Below are 22,662 nucleotides of genomic sequence, written 5' to 3'. Positions count from 1 at the left end.
ATGTGGGAATTATCCAGAGAGATCTACTCAATAGACCTGGAGACTTCCAAGTGAGATCTTTGCCAGAGTTGTAGATTAAAAGGTATCAGCTTATAGGCAGTAATGGTGCCCAATGAGGGATTCCTGAGATATACCACTGTTGATCAGGGGAGTGCAGAAGAAGAGCCTGTGAAGGGGAATGAAAGGAGTAGCCAGGAGGAAGAGGGAGGAGGAAAACCCAGTGTTTAGTAGTATCATAGAAACCAAAGGCAGAGAGGGTATCAAAAAGGAAGGGGAAGCAAACAGGCTCAACTATTGCAAAGAAGTCAATCAGGATAAGAATGGGAAAATATCCAGTGGATTTCACACTGTAGGGCAATTGCAGACAAGCAATGAGAAAAGTCAGGCCGCAGTGAGAAAGTAGACATATCAAATACAGATTACGCTTTCAAGAGCTTTGAGGTAAAGACAAGAGAGAAAATAAATGGCAAGAAGTGTCAGTGAAGTTTTGCTTTGTTCTGTTTTTGGTTTGGAGCTGGTATATGTTTGGAGCATGGTTACATTCTGGAGGGGAGAGAGGCAGAGGAGAGGACAAAGAGGAAGATTAGAGGAAGGTAGAACAGCAGTTCAACACCTTGCATCAATATATATCACCTCCTGTCTGGAAAGTTCCTTCATGTCATCCTTCTCTGGTCAATGTCTATGAATCTTTCACCTCCCAAATTAACTACCGCCTTCTCAGTGACTGACCTTATTCTCTTAGTCATCACACCTAACATCCATCAGCACAGCCAGACTGTACATTCTGAGAAGGCAAAGACTGAGTGTCTCACTCCCAGCGCAGCACCGTGCCTGGCACATAGAGGTGTTCAAGGACTTACTGAATCACAGCATGGTCGCACTTCTCATAAGGACCTGCTCCGTGTATTAATAAAGTCTGGGTCAAATATAACATGCTACCAATTCTCACTTCTCCAGTGGTTTTCCACCACCTGTATGTGGCACTTTCAGGTTGGGCTAGTTTAGGACTACCTAATACAACTGTGGAGCATGTGGCTCAGGTGAAGGCAGAAAAGTTAAGAGGAATTTCCCAGGGGTGGGGGTGGGGGTTGGACCTTGCATTTTCTTCTCCATCTTACTTCCTTATCTGTGACTATGCCGAGGTAGGGGCCAGAGATACCTTAGTCTTCTACCTCACCTTCAGAGCCCAGACATAAATGTCTTATTCTAGAGAATTCTCTGATTCATTAATAGGCAAGACTATAAGGCTTCCTGGGGCCTGGATTAGTTGTAATAATATGGTGCTTATTACTATTCCCCAGCTTCTATTTGGGTAAGGATGTACTTAGAAAGTGAACCTTCAAGGGAGATATGTGTCCCTATCACTGAAGTTTCTGGAGAGACGATAGAACTTATCTCTGCTACCCTAGTACCTCCAACAAAGTCTGGCAAGTAGTACATAACAAATGCTTGATGAGAGAATGAGTAAGAGAGTCTTCAGTTGAAACAGGATGCTGACAGGCATTACTCATTCTGGGATGTACTCCTATCAGGTTACCTACCCCTACTTTAAATTTCTGGGCAGGAGCCAAGTCTCTCACATGGCCACACTTGGCATAGTCTGTTGCCAAAGTTTTGGTGGGGGTGGAGGAGGAGTCGGTAGCCCCCTTATTATCCTGTATCTTTCTTCTGCTGAGGTCAGTGTTTCTGAGGTAATATCAAAAAGGAATGCTCCTCGTGGTGTGTTTGGCTGTGGGTGGAAACAAGTTATAAACTAAACCTTGTGATGAAGTGTTCTCATTACATTTTTGGCTCTGTCTTGCAGACCTTGTACTTTGAGCATTGGGCACTTACTCGGATTGATTCAAAATGCCAAACCTTAATGGTTTTGAATGTCACTAATTCTAATCCAGATATGGGTGAGAGGCAGATGGTGGGAAATGGTGATCGTGGGATCCAGAGCTAACACTGCCCTCCCAGGAGAGGTAATTTAGAAGCACTGGAGCTGACAGTTGCTAGCTGTTGGCCAATTCAGGCCTGTGAAGAGCGCACTTTGCCATCCTTTGATGGCAGATTACTCCAAACAGAGCTGCCTCCTCCCCATTAAGATAGTCAAACTCTCTGGCAGTCCCTTTGTGCTGAAGGTAAGAGTCTCAATGGCAAAAAAAGCCAAGTACCAGATTACTTTCCACCTTCTGTGTGCCTGCCCCATCTCCTCATTATCACACCATCATCAAACAATGGTGAGACTGAAGTGGACTCTCACCTTCCAGTTTTCTGCCACCCATGACTGGGAAGGGAAGTCAGAGTCTCCTACTAAGTAGTCATTTGACTGATCTCAGTGGATTGTCACCCAGTTGTGGCAACAGAGGGACCAGAGATTTAAGGGGGAATCTTGGCTTGTGGAAGAACATGGCCAAGCATATGGCCCCTGTGTGGGGAATCAGCTTGTTCAGTCATGTTGTCTGTCCCATCTCTTGAGAGAAAGTTGCCTAGGATTTTCCTAACTTGCTTGCTAGCATTCCAACTAATATTCATTTCTTGCTGACTCAACAAATGCACTGGGCATGTTAAATATTATACATTGTCTCATCACAACTCTAGAAATTATTATCCTCATTTATTAATGAAGAAACTAATCATTAAGGAGGATAAGGACTGGTCCAATGTCAATAACAGTAAGTTGAAGAGCCCAGTGTGAACCCACCTCTCTTCAAGATGGTAGTCAATCACTATTGTGCGTATGAGGAGTGTGAAGTGTCAAAGCCAGTACTCTTACCCACCATTCCCTACAGCTTCGTTCTCTTTCTGCATCACCATCTATACCTCCTTCTTATCTACATGCCTTCAAATATATTCAGATAAGAGTTGGGAGACCTATTGTAGTCAAGCAGGCCTTGGAAAGAGGTGTCGGGTAGGAAATGGAGAGATAGGGTGGTAAAGAATTAAAGTCTAGCTTTACCTTTGCCCACCATTTCAAAAACAAAAACCAAATTTCAGCTGGAGAATATAAATGAGACCAGAGAAAATCCAGGCCACAAACCCCTGAAGCACTTTGTGAGTCCTGTTCAGAGCTGCCAGCCTAACGCTCAGGGATGATCTTTACTCTGCTCAGTGATGATGGCAGCCACCCCTGGGTTCCTGTGGGTGGGTTTCACTCACGCATCTAATTCCTTCATCAGTTTCCACTGATGACCTATGGACAAAGTGCTAGACGAGATAAAAAGATGTGTAAGGCATTGTCCTTCAGGAGTTCACAATGTGGGAGTTGGACAAATGTTTAGATTCTTCCTTGACTTCAGCAAAGATATATTCTTCAAGGTGCAAGATGCATCAGCAATGCCCAAAATGGACTTCTTGCAGCCGAGGTTAGTGGAAATGACCTCTAAAGCCGTTTACATCTCTAAGAGTCTATAATCTCATGAAGCCCATAGCTTAACTTCTGAAGAAGAAATTGCTTATGGCATTACAATTTTCCAATAAAATCACAGCTCCTATTAGCATCTGATTTTTCAGAAGAGCCCGGGTTTCAACTATCCTGTCCTAAGTACCTGTAGTTGGAAGACTACATTTAGTCGTTGGCATTGCTCAAAGCATGTGTCTTTCTGCACAAAGAGTCTATAAACCCGGTCCTTTGACTTGTGAGTCTGGGTGCTGCTTCCTAGCTGTGGTGTTGGCAGTCCCGTCCCTTTGCTTCCCTGTCCCCATGCTGGGGAACCGCTCTGGGGCCGCAGGTGCGTGCTTGGCATGTCTGTGTGCTGACGGTGCTTCCCCACGGGCTGCAGCTGCCTGACGGTCGTGTGCCCCAGCTTGCCTTTATATGGTATCCTCTGCCCATGTGGTTGCAGTCAGTCCGATTCACTTCAGATAGGCAGAAGTTGTCACGCACGTGTGCAGGGCACTGCAGGGGCCACGGAAACACACGACACTGTCAGGCATACTCAGGCACCTGTGATGAAATGAAGGAGATGGGTCAGGGGGAACAGAAGAGGTCTACACCCAGGGACGTGTGAAGAGAGGCTCTGGGAAGACTGTGCCTGAGGCAGGTACGATGACCTTGGGGAGGAAGTGTCTTCTGAGCCGTGTCAGAGGGACCCAGGGGATTAGGGTACAGAGAGTGTGCCTGTTGGAGGCCATGGTATGAGCAACTCAGGAAAGGAGCCCAAAGGTGGGGGGTACCCTGGAGGAGACCCATCTGGAGTGTCAGGAGGGGATGGAGCTGCTCGCTGTGGGTGTGTGTGGGTGTGTGTGTGTGTGAGTTGCATGCGTGCACGCGCACTTAAGCAGCAGTGGGAATCATCCCATTAACAATTCAGGACCCGCAGCCGAGTTGAGAACGAGGGTTGAATTCTAGATCTCTTTTCTGAAGAGAGCAGATTAAAGGAGAGGTTTGCTTTTTTTGTTTTTTTCTCTCCTGGCTGTTGGTTTTAAGTAGGTCACGGGAACCCCGGTGGTTGGAACGGGCTGGGTGAGGGCAGCCGAGGCCGGAACAGCGGCATGGCATGCGGGACCTCTGTTTGCCCCACTGCTTCCCCCTTTCTGCCCACGTGTGATTTAAAGCGCCCCCCTCCAGCTCTGCTCTCTGGCCCGCAAGGATGTTACCTGTATCGGCCTGTATCAGTACCCACCCCCCACCCCACCCGCACCTGCACCCCCCGAAAGGTGTTTATCCGTTGATCAGGGCAGGTGAGCTGGAGACTCATTATCTTCTTTGTTCCCCTTTCCTTTGCAGAGCCCACATTTCCTTCCAGGGTCTGCTCGTCAACATCTTTACTCTATTTCCTGTGCGCCTGCCCCTGCGTTCTGTTCATTCTTCTGCTCATTTCCCTCCTCTGCGTGCACCAAAAGGCCCGGAAGTTGTCAGCGCTGAGCCTAAAAGCGCAGCAAGAGAAGTCTCTCTGGGTGAGCCTGAAAGGGCCTGGAGACTGGACAACCAACCGGAGGGAAGAGGAAGACAATTGAACCCGGAGAGCTGCCTGCAGCCCTGGGGAAGGTGCGGGCTTTGGAATTGGACTGAGCGGTGGCAGGTGAATGGATCCTGATTGGGTTCTTCTGAGTGTCTGTGGCCTTGGGCAAGTTACCTAGGAATCAGGGGGAATGTTTACTGGGCAAGTACCCGGGGCCCCACACCCCTGACTGTTTCTTCGTGTGTTACCCTCATCTACCCCTGACATCGTCCCAGGAGCAAGATGATTTATCCTGTTTTTCATTTGCCCACAGAGGTTCTGGCTCCCTGTCTGTAGGGGGACAACCTCCCTCACACAGCCTCTTGGGGTGAGGGTGCTCTCTCCTCTCTCCTCTCTTCTGTCACTGATTCCTGGGAAAACTCTCCGAGTGGTCCAGTCACACTGGCTCTAGGTCATCTTTTGCCCCCCAATGAGAGGCTCAGGAAGGGGCCTGACGTCAGCGAGGCAAAAAGGAATTGGAGATATGCCCTTCATTCACATCAGATCTTTCTCCCAACGCGAGTGTGACTTCCTTCAAAGCAGAAATCTTGCCTTTCCCTCCTCCCATCTATAAGTGCTTCTCAAGAATAAGCTCTGCAGGGACGCCTGGGTGGCTCAGTGGTTGAGCGTCTGCCTTAGGCCCAGGGTGTGATCCTGGAGTCTGAGGGTCGAGTCCTACATCAGGCTCCCTGCATGGAGCCTGCTTCTCCCTCTGCCTGTGTCTCTGCCTCTCTGTGTCTCTCATGAATAAATAAATAAAAATTGTAAATAAATAAGTAAATAAATTGGAATCTCTGAGGGTGAACCCTGGCTTTAGAATATTAAAAAAAAAAAAAAAAAGGAATAGACTCTGCATAGAGGATGCCTAATCAATATTGGTCCTTTGATGAAATTATAAAGCATTTTGTAGTCTGAATCCTTCTTTCTTTCTTTCTTTCTTTCTTTCTTTCTTTCTTTCTTTCTTTCTTTCTCTTTCTTTCTTTTCTTTCTTCTTTCTTTCTTCTCTTTTTCCTCTTTTCTCCACTATCATTAGGTCATTGTTAAGGAGAAACTTTTTACAACAGTGCTCTAATCAGCCCCCAAGACCTCCTACCTCCCCTTCCTCCCCACACCAAAAGACCCATCTGGGTCCTGGCTCTTAGCCAATGCCTTATTTTCTTTGATGTACCAGCATTAGGTAGTAGCACAGGGCCTTGTGGTAGTTCTTGGGGAGAGAAGGTGTAACAGTGCCCCTGCTCTCTCCTCCTCCAGCAGGAGCTTGGAGCTCAGGGGAAGCAGTGAGTCAAGTCTGGCTCCTCAGGGCCCCCTGTTCTCAGCCACGAGAGGTCAGGGGGTCTGAGGTTGTGGAGTGTCATGGCTTAAGGCTTTCAACAATTGTCCCCCAGGATATAACAACTGTTCCCACTGGGCCTGAGGTCTCCTCCTCTTTGTTTAAAAAGCTGCTCAGGCCTGGTGGTAGCCAGAATTAGAAATCAGTGCCACCTAACAGACTTGAGAAAACGCATCTATTTATTATCTACATGACCAACAGTGTGGCTTTAAACCTGGTAGTTTGCATATCCAAGGAGAGCAATTTATTTTTAATTATTTTATCAAGCACACACGTCTTCTTCAAACATAATTAGTTCCTTTGCAAGGCGAGCATTGGTGGCTATGAGAACTCCCCACGTAGACCCTGTAGGTTCCTTATGTTCATCTCCCTTTATAGGCTCATTTGAAATACTCCAAGTGTTTCCTTAAATATGTCAACACATTTGTCTCTTCTCTTTCAGGTAGGGTGGCATATTTTTTAGAAAACAAAGACTTCGGCAGCCCTGGTGGCTCAGCGGTTTAGCGCCGCCTTCGGCCCAGGGCCTGATCCTGCAGACCCAGGATCGAGTCCCAGGTCTGGCTCCCTGCATGGAGCCTGATTCTTCCTCTGCCTGTGTCTCTGCCTCTCTCTCTCTCTCTCTCTCTCTGTGTGTGTGTGTGTGTGTCTCATGAATAAATAAATAAAATCTTTAAAAAACAAACAAAAAAGACTTCTTAGAATTATGTCCCCTGCCTTTTTTTTTTTTTTTTCCAGAAACCTGTGTTTTAATTGGGATTTGAAGGGAAGGGGAGCAGAATTGAGCCCTGCCAGATAATCAGAGCAGATTCTAGTGCTGCCCTCTGCCTGAGGTACTCTTTCCCCGACCTCTTTCCTCTCTCCTCACCTGGGTCCTACCTTTCAGCTCATAGCTCACATGCTACTTGTTGGTGTTTGAGTCCAGCATAGACATTGCACAGAGCAGACACTCAAATATCCAAGTGCCTCACCCAGAGCAGAACATGGGAATGATTATTTCCCAGTGAGCACCTCCTCATGCCCAGAACCAGGACAGATGTGAGGGGTCCAGTGATGATTCAACCAGACACAGCTCCAGTCCCCTGGGGTCATGACTTTGTTTCTTCTGGATGCTATACTTGCATACAGCATGTTAGATGTTCTAAGAAGCTACATTGCACTATGTGGCCCATTATAAATTTTTAGGCAACTAAACCCCAAAGTCATCTTTTCTCTTTTTTGAACTGAATAAAGTTTGTTTTCACCTAAGTCAGTAGACATTTTACATGAAACTTCTTCTCTTTCCAAGTATGTACTTGTTCCATTTCACTTTCTAAAGCTTAGTGGAGAACTTGGCTTTTATTCGATTTAAACTTTTCCATTCTATGTCAGCACCTGGTTTTCCTTTCAGCGTCTTGTGTTTTAAAACCCCCTTGGCAACAGAACAAACCTGTCTCGGGAGTTGGCTACCTCTGGCCCACAGGCCAAATGTGGCCCACCACCTGTTTTTGAAAATATGAGTCACTGGAATACAGCCATTCCCGTTTGCCTGCATATTACCTCTGGCTGCTGTCATAATAAAACAGCAGAGGCAAGTGGTTGCCATGGAGACTGTATGCCTGGAATATTTACTATCTGGCCCTTTACAGAAAAAGTTTTCCAACCCTGCTCTGTTTCAGTGGCTAATGTTCTATTTGTCTTAGCCATGCACTGTGTTCCTGGGAAACTTGATTTGACCTATTATATCTGTATCTGTTATATACCTGATTAACTGAAGAATAATCTTAGGTCCTCCAGATTGGTGTCTAGCCCAAGCAACTGTGAAGTGTAAATCCTCTGCCACACTCCTACTAAAGATGGAAAAGTCATCACTCCAGAGGTACTCCTACTCTGTGCAGGATGAGATGATATGCAGATGAATGAGTCATGAATAGGCTGGTTTAGTTCTTTTAGCCTTTTGAGACATGAATAGGAAAACAACTGATGTATGACAGAACATGAATGCAATAGTAGAAAGTCAAGTGCCATAATACTCTCTGACAATTGCACAGAAATTGTTCATCATCTCAGAATTTCAGGGCACCCCCATGCCAAAGGGATTGTTATTCCTGTCCTGCAGGTAAGACACGGATGGTTAGAGGGATTGGGTTGATCCAGGATCATCCAGCCATATGTAGAAGAGTAAAAGCTCTGATTTAGGCCTTCTGACAGCAAATCCTAGAGTCTTCCCACCGGAGACACTATGCTCAAACTTACAGCGATGGGAACATCTAGTGATAATATCCACCTCATGTGGTTGTTATGAGGAAGGAATCAGATACTTATATGGAGCTAAGTTTTAAACCATTTCAAGTCACAAGTGAATGTTGGCATAACCAAGTCTTTTTTAGGCCTCACCTGTCTATGCACATAAATTAGCATAATCAAAAATCTTTAAAGATTTTATTTATTTGAGAGAGAATGAGAGCAGGGAGAGGGGCAGAGGGAGAAGCAGATTCCCCACTGAGCACGGAGCCTGATATGGGGCTTGATCCTAGGACCCCTAGATCATGACGCTTAACTGACTGAGCCACCCAGGTGCCCAATGATAATCAAATTCTATAGACTTTCGCCCCAAGCTACTTACACAGGTTGTGGGCCATCTATAAAGCATTCTTCAAGTATTTCTGGAAATTCCATAGGATTCTGGGAATTAATATGAGTTCATAAACAAGTCCGCTCCCACATGGTTTCCTGCTGCTCTGTTCAGATCTATGGGCTCCCACAACCACTGGGATTCTGGATCCTATGATATGTCAAAGCTGGACAGTGTTCACTGGTAAGCAAGGAAAAACACCTCTCATTCTGCCCTCATATTGTACTCTGGATTGCAAACAAATCCAAAATTGCTTGTGCCCCCATATCTCCAAAGATTGTGAAAACAGGTCCTTTAACTTTTGCCGAACACTTCCTTGCTCCATAAGGTCTGGGCACCAGCCAATCTGGGCCCAGTCTGGGAGAAAGATGTCATGCTGTTTGCCTTTCCCCATGCTCAACAACTTGTACGTATTCATCCCAGGCCCCCTGTCTGCCCTGCAGTTGACTCATGCAAATTGTGCTTCCTGGGAGGCCACCGACTCATCAGACAGGTCCAGGGAAGTTTGCATTCTCTGCAGGTTCAGCTGGGACTTCCTGTCATATTGGCTATTAATTTTTACCCCTGATTCAGTAAAGTGCTATGGCAATTGAGAAATCAGAGACCACTTCATAGAAGAGATGTCGTGTAAACGAAGCTTCAAAGTCAAGAAATATTTTCACAGGAAAAGCTGGGAGAGAAGTTGTTCCATGAAAAGCAGTTTTTAGAATAGCTTTGATTGATATAAGTGTTAGATTTATAGAGGGGAACTATGGGAGATATTAAATATGGAATGGTTAGAATGAGGAGCGGCAAGAGACTAGATCTTGAACATGCACAAAAACTTGGACTTTATTTGGTGGACAATGGTGTGAGCCATTGAATGCTATTCAGCAGGGAAGGAGCAGCTCTCCTTTAGGACAGTTGACAAAGCAGCAGGATAGATGATGGGTAGGGGTTGAGTGAGGGCTGAGGCAGTACCCAGGCAAAGCAGGGCAGCTAACTTTAGGAAACAACCTCCACTTTCCTAATTTGTGTAACAGGGATAAAACTAATTTAGCAAGGTTTGAGGACTGAAGCAAATTATCAAAAAGTTTTAAGGATTACATCAAGCTCATAGAGGTAGCTGATGTATATTTGTTAAATACAATGGCACATGTTTTTCTTTTTCTTCAGTTTAATAAATATTTGTTAACCTAATTTTCTATTGGTAAGTGTAGAGGTAAGAGAGTTCTGTCTTTTCAGGATCCCTGGGTGGCTCAGTGGTTTAGTGCCTGCCTTTGGCCCAGGGTGCAATCCTGGAGTCCTGGGATCAAGTCCCGCATCAGGCTCCTGGCTTCTCTCTCTGCCTGTGTCTCTGCCTCTCTCTCTCTCTATGTCTATCATAAATAAATAAAATCTTTAAAAGAGAGAGAGAGTTCTGTCTTTTCACTTTCCATTTGCCTTATCCTTTTTTTTAAGAGTTTTTTTAAAGTAATCTCTAAAAAAATAAAAATTAAAAAAAATAAAATAAAGTAATCTCTACACCCAGTGTGGGGTGCGAACTCACAACCCCAAGATCAAGAGTCACCTGCTCCACTGACTGAGCCATCCAGGCTCCCTTACCTTATCTTTTTGATGCTTGCTTTTGTGTTTAATTTACTTGTTAGATATTTGGAGTTCCTACCATGTCATCTTTAAATCTGAAGCTCTTTCTGGATCAGCTCTGACTTCCAATAGAGATACGTTGACTAGGAGCATAATTATCACATTAAACCATTCGCTGAGATGGAAGACTACTTTGGACAGGAGGTGTGAATAAGTTCATATGTCAGAAATAACCAGTAAATGAAAACCCAAATTCATTATGCCTTTATGGTCACAATGGTACAGGATGTTGAAAGTGTATAATTCAATTTTATATGGAGAGATAATCCATTTTCGTGGATTGAAAGCCTCAATACTGTTAAGATGTCAGTTTTCTCCAAATTGTTCTATAGAGTTGATTCAGTAGTTATCCATGGGGGAGGGAGGGCATGGTAGTTGGGCTCTCCAAAGAACATTTGGCAATTTATGGATGCATGGTTTTGTGTGGCATGGCCTGGGGAAGGGGGATTTGTGACTGGCACCTAGTGGATAGAGGCCAGGGATGCTGCTAAACATCCTCCAGTGCACAGGACAGACACCTTTCCCCATGGCATGAATTGCCTGGCCCCAAATTTCAATGGTGTTGAGGATAAGAAACTCTGATTTAACTGAATCCAAATCAAAATTGCAGGCAATTTTAATAATTGACTAGCTCATGCTAATAAATTAAAATATAAATAATCTAGGAAAGACAATATTTAAAAAGAAAAAGTTGGAGGAATCACACTCTTATGTTCCGGGACCTTGTATAAAGCTATAATAATTAAAATAGTGTGTTATAATAGGGGCAGCTGGCTGGCTCAGTCGGTGGAGCATGTGACTCTTGATCTCAAGGTTGTGAGTTTGAGCCCATGTTGGGCATGGAGATTACTTCAAAAATAAATGAATAAAGTCTGATAGTATTAAAAAAAAAACCCTAGTGTGTTATAGGTGCAAGTATAAACAAGGAAACCAATGGAAGAGAATAGAGTCCAGAAATACACCTGCATATGTACATTTACCTAATTTCCATTATAGGTGCCATTGCAGTGGGGAAATCATTCCTCTTCCAATAAATGGTGCTGATATAACTGGATAATAGTATGAAGAAAATGACCTTGACATCTACCTCACATTTTATACTACAAAAGAAAAAATTAATTGGACATCACTAAAATAAAACCTTTCTGTTCATCAAAGACATCATTAATAAAGTGATTACACAAGCCATAGATGGTGGGGGAGAGAGTCACAAAACATATCAAATAAAGACTTACATCCAGAATATATACAAAACTCCTATTAATCCATTAAAAAAAAAGAGAGAGAAGGAGCATGAAACTCAATTTAAAAATAGGTAAAAGACTTGAACAGAGATTTTACAAAGGAGAATTATGGGAACAGTCAGTAGTCTTATGTGTCAGTTCAGGCTTCATAAAGCATATGCCAAGATGAAGGGGTCTCCAGAGGGAAATGCCTATGAAGGAAATGGGGATGGAGCAGGAGAAGGTGGGGGGAGAGCCCTGGACTGTGGTGCAGGTTTGATATCTATAAAAGGAAACTGGGAAGGAAGAAGGATTATATAGGAAGAACTTTAAAGTCAGTGCAATTTTGAGATAATCTGGGTCAAGCTGTTGGGAGTCTCTTGAACAACTTTTGGCTGTTGGGAGGAGTTCCTCACTGGGCAGAAATGGCCTAGCTCTAGGATCTCTGCCATGCTTAGTCTTTGACTGGAAACAGCCCTGGGAAAATGTAGCCTCAGCTACATTTAGTGATTGTAGTGTAGTGTAGTGTAGCCTCAGCTACACCAATGAGCATGGTGACAGATATGAAGATCTAGCTGCTGGAAGCTGTCAGTCAGCTATGTTTCCTGCAGAAGTTTCTCTTGAAGCAAGATTTCACAGCACAGCTCTATGCCACAGCATCTGAAAAGATGCTCTGAAAAGATCATTCGTCGGCCAACTGAAAATTAAAACAATGAGCTCCCTCTATCATCATGATGATTAAAATGTAAAAGACAATATCAAATATCAAATGCAGATAAGAATGTAGAGTTACCACAACTTAATACATTATTGGTGGCAGTTTAAATCTGTTCAACTATTTTGTAAAATAGTTTGGTAGGTTCTTTTTAAGATTTTATTTATTTATTCACGAGAGACACAGAGAGAGAGAGGCAGAGACATAGGCAGAGGGAGAAGCAGCCCCCCCCGGAGGGAACCTGATGCAGGATTCGATCCTGGGACCCCAGGAATCACGACCTGAGCCAAAGGCAGACACTCAACCACTGAGCCATCCAGGCACCCTTAGTTTGGTAATTTTTGAGAAAGTTAAACATATACCTGCCCTATGACCTAGCAATTCCCCTCCTTGCATTTACCCAAGAGAAATGAATACCTATATTCACCAAAAGACACATACCAGAATACTTACAGCCTTATCCATCATTGTTAAATCCTGGAAACAACCCTATTGTCCATTTGTAGGTGAATGGATACAGAGTTTATGTATACTGTGAAATACTACACAGTAATAAAAATGAACAAGCTACTGACATACATGACACCATAGATGAATAGCATAACATTTTTTTCATGAAAAAAGCCAGACATGAAAGGGTATGCTCTATATGATTTGGTTTCTTTGAAGTCCAAGAACCAGCAAAACGAATCTATGGTGACAAAAGTCAGAATAATCATTTCCTCTGGCAGGGGGAGTATTGGCTGGAAAGTAGTACGAAGAACCTTCTGGGGCAACCGAAATTTTTTTTTATCTTTATCTAGGTGCTGGTGCTGTAGGTGTATACCTATGCAAATATCGACGAAGCTGTTTTCTTAAGATTGAGCAATTTCTATAGATAACATACAACTTAATAAATGTACAGTACAAATATAATAATATATAACTTAAATAACGTATTGTGTATGAATAACCTAAACCTGAGTTTTGAAAAACAGCATCTCTTTTTCAAACCGTGTTTGAGAACCAACTAGATGACCAACGCAGAGTGAGGGATTTTAATGTAGAGGGATATAAGATTTATTTATTTGATAAACATTTTCTGATATTCTGCATGTGCCAAGACGAATGCTAGGAGCTAGGAATGCAGAAATATAATGGACATCATCCATCCCCTCTAAAAGGAAAGGAGAAATGAGTTAATGTTCACTATGTTGAACAGCCATCATGAGTTAGGAGGACTGGATCTTTATGACAAACTTCTGAAGCTGAAATTAAACCATAAACCAGGAAAAAGCAGGTAAGTATCATGTCTTAAGTATCGTGATCAGTAAGTGTCAGAGCTAGTATCTAACCCCAAGTGCATTAACTCCAAAAGCAAGGGTCTTTCTATTGTATTGTTCCTCTAGTTATAAAGACTCTACCATTTCATTTTGAGCAGAGATCTGTTCACACAAGGTGGAACAGGAGGGCCACTGGAGAAAAAATAATCATAGGTGCTTGTTTTGTCACAAGCTAAGTGCCAGTTTGCTCTAAAAAGGGGAGATGAATTTGGAGTGGACAACAGGGGACCCCTTTGCACTCTGTGCCCTGATTCCCACCCATTCAACCCAATGCATGTTGATTGCCTGGCCGCTCTGTGCTACCTTATGAGGCCATTCAAATAAGCACATGAGAGCATGTTTGTCATGGGCTCTCATAAGTGAAGGCGATTGCTACATGTTCTTGACTCTGTCTTTAGGAAATATTTGTATTGTTTAATGGTCTGGTGGCAGCTATTTGTACCACCCTGCTGGTGGCAGAAAATTGAGGATCTTCTGTTCTTAATAACCCAAGGTGTGACCAGCCCCATTAAGATGGCGCTGATGTCAGAAAGGCCTTTATTACTCTATATGGGCCAAATCCCTTGTAGTCCTAGACCTGACAAATTGGGATGCTGTGCAAAAAAACACCACTATTAAAGCAAAACTGAGGCAGTGTTACAGGAGTCTGAAGTAGCTGGACTTAGCCTTGATACTGAAGAAGGGCTACTGGCTCTGTCCAACAGCAGGTCCTAACACACACACTTGCTTTTTTAGTTTTAAAATCCAAGTCTCGGGTTCAAATTCCTCGCTTGAAACTTTTCTTGACCTAGGGAAGGCATCCATGTAGTCTTAAGTAGAGGGCATTCAAACACAGTAAACCAAGAGACTTCCCAACTGGCAATAGCAGGCTAAATGGGGACTGTGATATTTAGTAATCCTTTCATACAAAAGAAATCGTCAGCACATGAGCCCTTGTGGAAAGTAAGAGGCAGCAAAATAAAATCAAGACCATTAAACTATCTCCTCTTAGGTTTCTCCACTTCAACTTTTTGCTCCTTTTAGGTGGCATGCCCAACAAATACATCTGGTTTCTTAATAGTCAGGAAGGTGAGCTTCAGATTTAGACTTGCCTGCATGCAAATCCTGACATCCATCACTGGCTGTGTCATCTTTGCCAGTTAATCTCCTTTTGCCCCGTCTCCCTCGTCCCTAAAAAGGAAGCGATGTCCATTACTTCCTGGAGTCTGTTGGAAGGGTTAAATGAGATATGCACGTACAGGAGTTAGAATTCATGAATGTTAGGTTGTGGTCATTATCATCCTTGATAAGCTGGACATTTTAATCCTTTTTACTTCTGGAAAGAAAACCAGACACCTGCATTTTGTGTTCTAGTTCTTAACATTAATAGTGGACAGAACAGAGTATGGACATGAAATACCAGCAATGGCTTTGCTACAAAACGGGATCATTGTTTGGGTCCACAGACCAAAAGCCTAATTTACAGAAGGGTAAGTATGAAGTTGCAGGAAAGAGTCCTCATCCAAGGCAACGTGGACAGAGGAACATTTGGACAAAATTGTCTAAGTGCTTTATAGTTAAATGAAGAGCCATGGTACTTTAATTCAGGAGTTCCAAGTGAAGATATATAAATATATGAGAATTAGTGGGGAATGAAGTCACCAGAGACTCCTATCCTGAGGTACTTTATACCTGTATTAATTAGCTAATTCAATTTGCATGTAGATTCGAGTGCAAATGGCACATTTGGAAAACAAATGTTATGGTAGATAGCAAATAATTAGCTTCGGAATTTGTTTTAGTCAGCACAGGCTGCCATAACAAAATACATCAACTGGGTGGTTCAAACAACAGAACTTTAGTTTCTCACGGTTCTGGAGACTGAAAGTCCCAAATCAGATGCCAGCCAACTGGCAAGGGCCCTCTTCCCAGCTTGTAGACTGCCAACTTCTCGCTACGTCCTCATATGACACACACACAGAGAAACACACTCATACAGAGGAAGAGAGTCTCTCTGCTATCATAAGGGCACTAATCCTGTCATGAGGGCTTCATCCTCAGGACATTATTTAACCTAATTATCTCCCAATGGCCCCCACCTCCAGATACCATCACATTGGGAAGTAGAGCTTCATCACATGAATCTGGGGAGACACAATTCAGTCCATAGAAGAATTCATAGCATAATTCATGACTTGAACTGTGGTTTGCTCCCTACCTGTGTTCTTCATGCCTGTTAACATGGTTCAGATGGAGTAAGTTATTTGATATTTCTTATTGTGCATGCACACACCCGGGCAGGGCATACAGCTTAACAGCAAAGCCACTCAAGTGGGCAGAATTTCTTTACCTACCACTTAGCCACGCTCCAGCTCTTCTTCTATCAGACAGAGGAAATTAGGAAAGTGGCAGGAATTGTATCACCCTGAAAAAAAGTGTGAGACTGGAAAGGGCATAAAAGAACCTGGGTGAGTCCTCTTCCACAGCCCTCCTTAACGCTGTTTTGGTCTCCCTTGGACTGACAGAGAAATGTTGAGGGTTGGCGAGAGGGGTAGTGGGGAAAGTGGGAGAAAAAGAGGAACTGGGAGGGAAGAATCAGGCAATTAGCATATGAGTGAGAAAGCAGAAATAAAAGTCAACAAACCACAGAAAGAAGACCCTCACAGCCCAGGCTCCACCCAAGCTTTTCTCATGGGCCCAGGTGCGGAAGTCCTATCCCCAGCACCAGGCACCAGCAGTGTCTGAAGGAACCTGCTGACCTGGAGAAGGAAGAGGCTGCCTGCTTAGAGGAAAGGAACTTCCAGATGCCGGGAGAGGCAGCCGGGCCCTGAGCCCTGAGGCCAGGCCTCTCTGTCTCCCGGCTACCATGGAGGACGGTAAGCTCTGTCTGCTGTGTGGAGGACTTCTGCTGAGTGAGGTGAAAGTGGTCCAGGAAACAGAGGGTGGGGAAGCTCTAAAGGAGAAGTAAAGAGCTGGGAAGAGCTCCATCTTTTGAAGGGGATGCCCTGGGCTACCCAGGAAGGCTGCCTCAGATCTTCATCAAAAGAGTTATTAACTCTGCTTCTTCTCATTGTCCGACCCTGGCAAATCCCTCACCCAGAATCCGCCAGCCTTCATCCAAATGCACGCAAAGCTGGAGAGAGAAGTGGGCAGGAGGTGGCCGATTAGATAAAAAGTGAGAGGTGACAGGCATTGCCAGGCAAGTGGACAAGACAGGAGATGGTGTGACTGAATGAATCACTAGCCTGGCGCCAGGCGAGGGCCTTTGCCCTGAGGAACCACATCCCCCTGCAGCGTCCAGGCCACTTCCTGTGCTGCTCACCAAGAACAAATCGCCCAGGTTAACCTCACTTCCTCTTCCGCTCAGCTTTGCAGGCTGGTAAACCAAGGGACACGTACAGAGCACACGTGAGCCGTAGCAAGGCTCTGGAACCAGGAGTGACGTGGCCCTCGGGGCTGACCCGGAGGGCCGTCCCTGAATCATGACACCTTGGGCACCACGTTTACCCACAGGAGGCCTCTCCAGGTTGTGCTGAAATGCTTCGCATTTCTCCTGGCTACTGGGAGGGAGTCAAAGGGAGAGGCCTTGTCAAGTGTTTGGTTGACACCGAAGTCAGGAGACAGCATTAATAGGTCAGCTGACAGGAACAAGATTCAAAGAGATCTAGACAGGTTAGAATGATGGATCTCTGCCAACAGGATGAAAGATAGAATCCAGAGTTAAGTTCGGGCAATTAGATGCATCAGGTAAAGGAGAGGCAGGTTCATGCGTGAAAGATGAATGCAGCGGTTCTGGTTGGTTGCACACTTGATATGAATGACTAGCATGACATATTCGTTAGCAAGGAGAGAGAAGTGGTTTTTTTGCTGCTTTATATTGCATGGGTATAGTGGTCATATACGAAATAAAGGAGAGAATTATCCCACAGGATTCTTCATATTGAGTTCCAGTTGAGATGCCTCAAATTAAGCAAACATTCACTGGGAAGTGCTGGTGAGGGGGTCCAGAGGTGACAGAAATGATTGCAGCAGCTGGAGCAGACTCCCCGAGGACTGGGAATTCGAGCAGGTGTGGGGAGGATGAGAGAGCCGTATTCAAAAATGTGAAAGTGACATTGAAGAGAAAATTCAATGGATGATGCGGAACTCCAGATTACGAGGAAGTGGAAATTTCAGACAGAAAGGCATATTCCTCCTCAATATACGTTAGAATTAATTGCCATTTTGAGCTACTCTAATAAAGAATTTGCTGTGACTCCAAAGTCCTATGCTGAATCTGTTAGGGATGATGTGGAGGGGACTGGGTGGGCATCCTAGGTACCTTTAGGTCCCTTCCACTCTGAGGTTTCATTTATTTCACTTACCAGATATGTATTGAATTTCTACGTACCGTGGTGAGCAAGTTTCTAGGTCCTGTAGTCCCTGCTTTCTTGACACTTACACATATAATCTATGAGGGCGAGACAGACCATCAACAAGGAAACAGCAACACGCAAATGACATGTTATGCAGAAAGCAAACAGGGTGCTGAGGCAGAGAAGAGCAGGGAAGGATCTCTTTAGATTAAGTAGTCATGGAAACTCTCACTGAGGGGATACTTCAGCTGAGACCCCAAGAGCTAGGGGCGAGGCTTTTTAAAGAACTAGGAAAACACGGCAGGCAGAAAGTACAAGGTGAACAATAGACTTAAGGGGAAGACAAGCCCAGCACAGTGAGGCAAGGAGAGCAGGTCAGGATGGAGGGCACACAGGGGCGGGGAGGACAGTGCAGAAGGTGAGAGAGAGAACCAGACAGGGTCAAGGTCACATGGGCAGCCTCCCCCCCCGCCCCCCACCTCCCCAGCATGAGCCAGGATGAGGATTTCAACGTTTCTCGAAGTTCAGTGGAGAGCCACCAAAGCATTGTCAGCAAAGAGTAGCAGAATCTGATTCATGTTTTTAAAAGGTTAGTGAGTGGGGCACCTGGGTGGCTCAGTGGGTGAGCATCTGCCTTTGGCTCAGGGTGTGATCCCAGGGTCCTGGGATTGAGTCCTGCATCAGCTTCTCCCTTTGGCTATATCTCTGCCTCTCTCTGTGTATCTCTTATGAATAAATAAATAAAGCCTTAAAAAAAAAACCTTAAAAAAATAAAATAAAAGATTAGTGAGTTCTGGAAGACCATTCTAACAGACAGAGGCTGTTCTGCTCCAGCTCCTAGGTTAACTCAGCAAGGAAATGGAAGGGGAGCTAGCCTGAAATCTGCTGGAGTTTGCTCAGCCAAGCCCAAAGATCCCAGCACCTAGGGAGGCTCACAGCAAAAGTCTTTGGAGTGGATTCTCCATTTTCCACTTGAGAACCTGGGATCTTCCCTAGTGACATTTGTTACTCCTGAGGAAATTCAATTCAGCATGACACCAGAGCATGTGCACATGGTCACCGAGGTCCTGAGACTAGGGCATCTGGAACTCCAAAAAGGCAAGGGCTTTAGGGAATGAATGAGAAGGGTCCTTGCTTTCCAATGATATTTGGAATTTGGGTAGACGATAAGGTCAGAATTAAGCAAAATAACTAGTATAGAATTAAGGAAAAAAGGGGAAAAGGTATTCTTGCTATAAGGTTTGGAATGACATACCAAAAAGTGGACAGGAGGAAAAAAGAAAATAAAAGGAAGAATGAATGATAGGAAGATCAGGGTTAAATAGCTGGATTGAGAAGCGAAGGAGTTTATGTTATTTTATTTTAAAGGTTGTATTTATTTATTCATGAGAGACACGGAGAGAGAGAGAGGCAGAGACACAAGCAGAGGGAGAAGCAGGCCCCAGGCAGGGAGCCTGACATGGGACTCGATCCTAGGATCCCAGGATCATGCCCTGGGCTGAAGGCAGGCGCTAAACCACTGAGCCACCCAGAGATCCCCCAAGAAGTGAAGGAGTTTAAGAGGTGCTGTGGTAGAGGTGTGGAGATATGGGTTCTCCAGCTGTTTTTCCACCAACAGGCTAGCAGCATTGCACACTGTACAGAAAAATGGGGAAAAAAAGAAAAGAGCTGCCAATAATCCTGCCATCTTAAATAAGCATGATTATTGTTTGGGTCATTCCTTCCTTATTTTTTCTTATGCATCTGCTCTTAATGTAAAGACATCTGGATTTTTTTTTTCAATCAAAGGAGTAACACATGTGAGTTGCACAAAGTAAGAATTGCACCCATCTCCCAACCCAACCTCTCAGAGCCATAGGAATGGAACTCAACAGTGTATTAGTCTTAGAAGTTAATAGTTTCTTGTGGGGCACCTGGGTGGCTCAGTCGGTTAAGCATCTGACCCTTGGTTTTGGCTCAGGTCATGATCTCAAGGTCCCGAGATCCAGCACTGGCCCCCCTCACCCCACTTCAAGCCCTGTATGGAGCCTCTCATGTAATCCTGGGCTAGCCCCATGGAGCCTGCTTAAGATTCTCTCTCTCCCTCTCCCTCTGCCCCTCCAGGCATCCCACACACTGAGGGGTTCTCCTCTCTCTAAAAAAAAGTTAATACTTTGGTAGTTAAATATTTTTCACGTGACCCGGATCATAGTATGTATACAAGTTTGTTACTTAACGTTATACAAACCATTACTCTTTCTTTGATCTCCTTGGATTAATAACAATTGATGTCATTTTTACTTAAGTTTTAGTTGAAGTTCCATTCAAAGGAAAGGAACAAAGGAAAAGCCTTTCAAAACCATTGAAAAGGGGCACCTGGGTGGCTCACTCCTTGAGCGTCTGCCTTCGACTCAGGGCCTGATCCCAGGGTCCTGGGATTGAGTCCCACATATGGCTCCCCGCAAGGAGCCTGCTTCTCCTTCTGCCTGTGTCTCTGCCTCTCTTTGTGTCTCTCATTAATAAATAAATAAAATCTTAAAAAAAATCGAAAAAGAGGAAGGTGATGGCTAATAAGCACATGAAAAGGAGCTCAACATCAAAATTCATTAGGAAATTCAAATTAAAACCCAAAGGAGAAACCACTTCACAAGTAGGAGAGTGACTATCATAAAAAAAAAAAAAAAAAAAAAAAAAAAAAGCAGACAATAACAAGTGTTGGTGAGGATGTGCAGGGGCTGGAACCTTCAGATCCTGGCTTCTAAAAAAATAAAATGGTTCAGCCACTTTGGAAAACAGTCTGGCAATTTCTTAAAAAGTGAAACCTAAATTTACTACACAACCAGAAATTCTACTCATAGGTGTGTACCTGAGAGGAATGAAAACAAATATCCATACAAACACTTGTTAATGTTCATAACAACATCATTCCTCATAACGCCAAAGGGAAAACAACTCAAACGTTTATCAGCTGATGAATGAATACGTTGGAATACTCTCCCCTCTAGTGCAATAAAAAGGATAAAAGATGGATACATGCTACAAAATGAAGGGACCTCAAAAGCATCTTGCCACATGAAGATAGAGGCTGTAGATTACATGCTGTCTATTCCATTTACATGAAATGTCCAGAAAAGGCAAATTTATTAAGACAGATAAGTGGTCGCTTGGCACTGGGGATATTAGTATTATTATACACAGGTTTGAGAGAAGTTCTGGGGTGATAGAGACGTCCTAAAGCTAGATTATGGTGATGATTGCACAACTTTATACGTTTATTTAAAAAATACTGAATTGTACCCTTACCAAAAAAAAAAAAAAAAAAGGTAGATGAAGAAGGGGTGCTTTGAACCATGTGGGGAACAATATTTGAAGACCAGGGAAATTTGGGACCTACTTGTAAAGTCTCTGGGCTTAACATAATATCATCCTGACTGTGTCTTTGTCAAAGGATGAGTTTAAAATGGTCATATATTTGAAAGGCACAATATGAAAAGAAATTGTTACCATTACGGATCCTGAAACAAAAAGAATGAAACTGCGGGCTCGTGTTTGTTTTTTTCATGTTCATGTGCTGCCACCTTGTGATCATTTATAAAATGGCACAACTTGGTTTGCTTTTTTTAATCTTGGATTTGTTGAGCCTTGTCTGCATACCACAAATACCTGAATGCTTGGCTATGTGTAGGTTAAATATCTGAATGAATCACTGAATAATTTTTGCTTCATAAAAATACTGTAGTGGCAAGAACTGGATTGGGAATCTCAGAAAATAGCTTCCAGCCCCCAATCTGCCTGGTGTCAGCTTTGTGACTTTGAGCCCGAACAAGATTAATCTGTGGGCCCTATCTGGTCCCAAAGTTCAAGTAGAGGCTCTGTGAGATGGCAGGAGCATGGCATTGGGGTAAGTTCCTAACTACTCTCAACTTTGGTATCCTACTCTTCAAAATGAGGATAAAGGAATACCCACTGCCAAGGTGGGTTCGAGAACCAAGTGTGAAAATCCATGTAAAAGCACTTATCTCAGAATACACTTCAGAAAGCATAGGCTGTGATAGTTTCCTCCAGTAATCATGTGCCTCCTGGTCAAAATCCTTTGTCAAAATCCTTTGACATTTCAAAGTAGTTACTTCTCCCCACTCCACCTCCAAAACAATAAGTAAAAACCCAGAAAGATATAAGTTTAGAAAATAAAATATGTTTCTTAGAATTGGAAAAACACATCTGAACAATTTAATTGTTAAAATAATGAGTAAAGCCAAAGACTGCACAGAAACTAGAATTTTACAAATAACTTGGAATAAAAAAAAACAAATAATTTGGAATCATTGATTATTTAAGATTGTATCTATTTATTTGAGAGAGAGACAGAGTGTGAGCAGGGGAGGAAGCAGAGGGAAAGGGAGAAGCAGATTCTCCGCTGAGCAGGGAGCCCGAGGACATGGGATTCAGGACTCCATCCCAGGACCCTGAGATCTATAACCTGAGTCGAAGCCACTGAGCCCCCCCCCCCTCCCGGCACCCCTCACTGATTATTTTTAAACGTTACAGAGAGTGACAAGGACGTCAAGGGGTGACTGTTCTGGCTGAGCCTCCCATT

At 43.9% G+C, this 22,662-nt stretch overlaps 1 protein-coding gene and 1 long non-coding RNA gene across 5 annotated transcripts in view; both read left to right on the top strand.

Annotated features, from left to right (window-relative positions):
* CD101 (CD101 molecule) overlaps positions 1 to 6,947 on the top strand; it is a 36,730-nt gene extending 29,783 nt beyond the window's left edge. For 2 of the 4 annotated variants that reach the window (XM_077842704.1, XM_077842706.1), the window contains exon 9: positions 4,712 to 5,716. In XM_077842704.1, coding sequence (XP_077698830.1) covers positions 4,712 to 4,941 — 230 coding nt within the window. In that variant the 3' untranslated portion in view covers positions 4,942 to 5,716. Of the gene's footprint in view, positions 1 to 4,711; positions 5,717 to 6,697 lie in introns of those variants that run through there. The other 2 variants (XR_013348969.1, XM_077842705.1) reach the window with 2 other exon arrangements.
* Positions 6,948 to 8,116: 1,169 nt separating this feature from the next.
* LOC144280552 (uncharacterized) lies at positions 8,117 to 17,977 on the top strand. Its single transcript, XR_013348970.1, has 3 exons — positions 8,117 to 8,350; positions 13,234 to 16,607; positions 17,661 to 17,977. It is a non-coding gene; the product is annotated as an uncharacterized LOC144280552 (long non-coding RNA).
* Positions 17,978 to 22,662: the final 4,685 nt, after the last annotated feature.

Source organism: Canis aureus, chromosome 12 (genome assembly GCF_053574225.1).
Source record: "Canis aureus isolate CA01 chromosome 12, VMU_Caureus_v.1.0, whole genome shotgun sequence".
NCBI classification, from domain to species: domain Eukaryota; kingdom Metazoa; phylum Chordata; class Mammalia; order Carnivora; family Canidae; genus Canis; species Canis aureus.
This window is presented reverse-complemented; position numbering and strand designations above follow the sequence as displayed.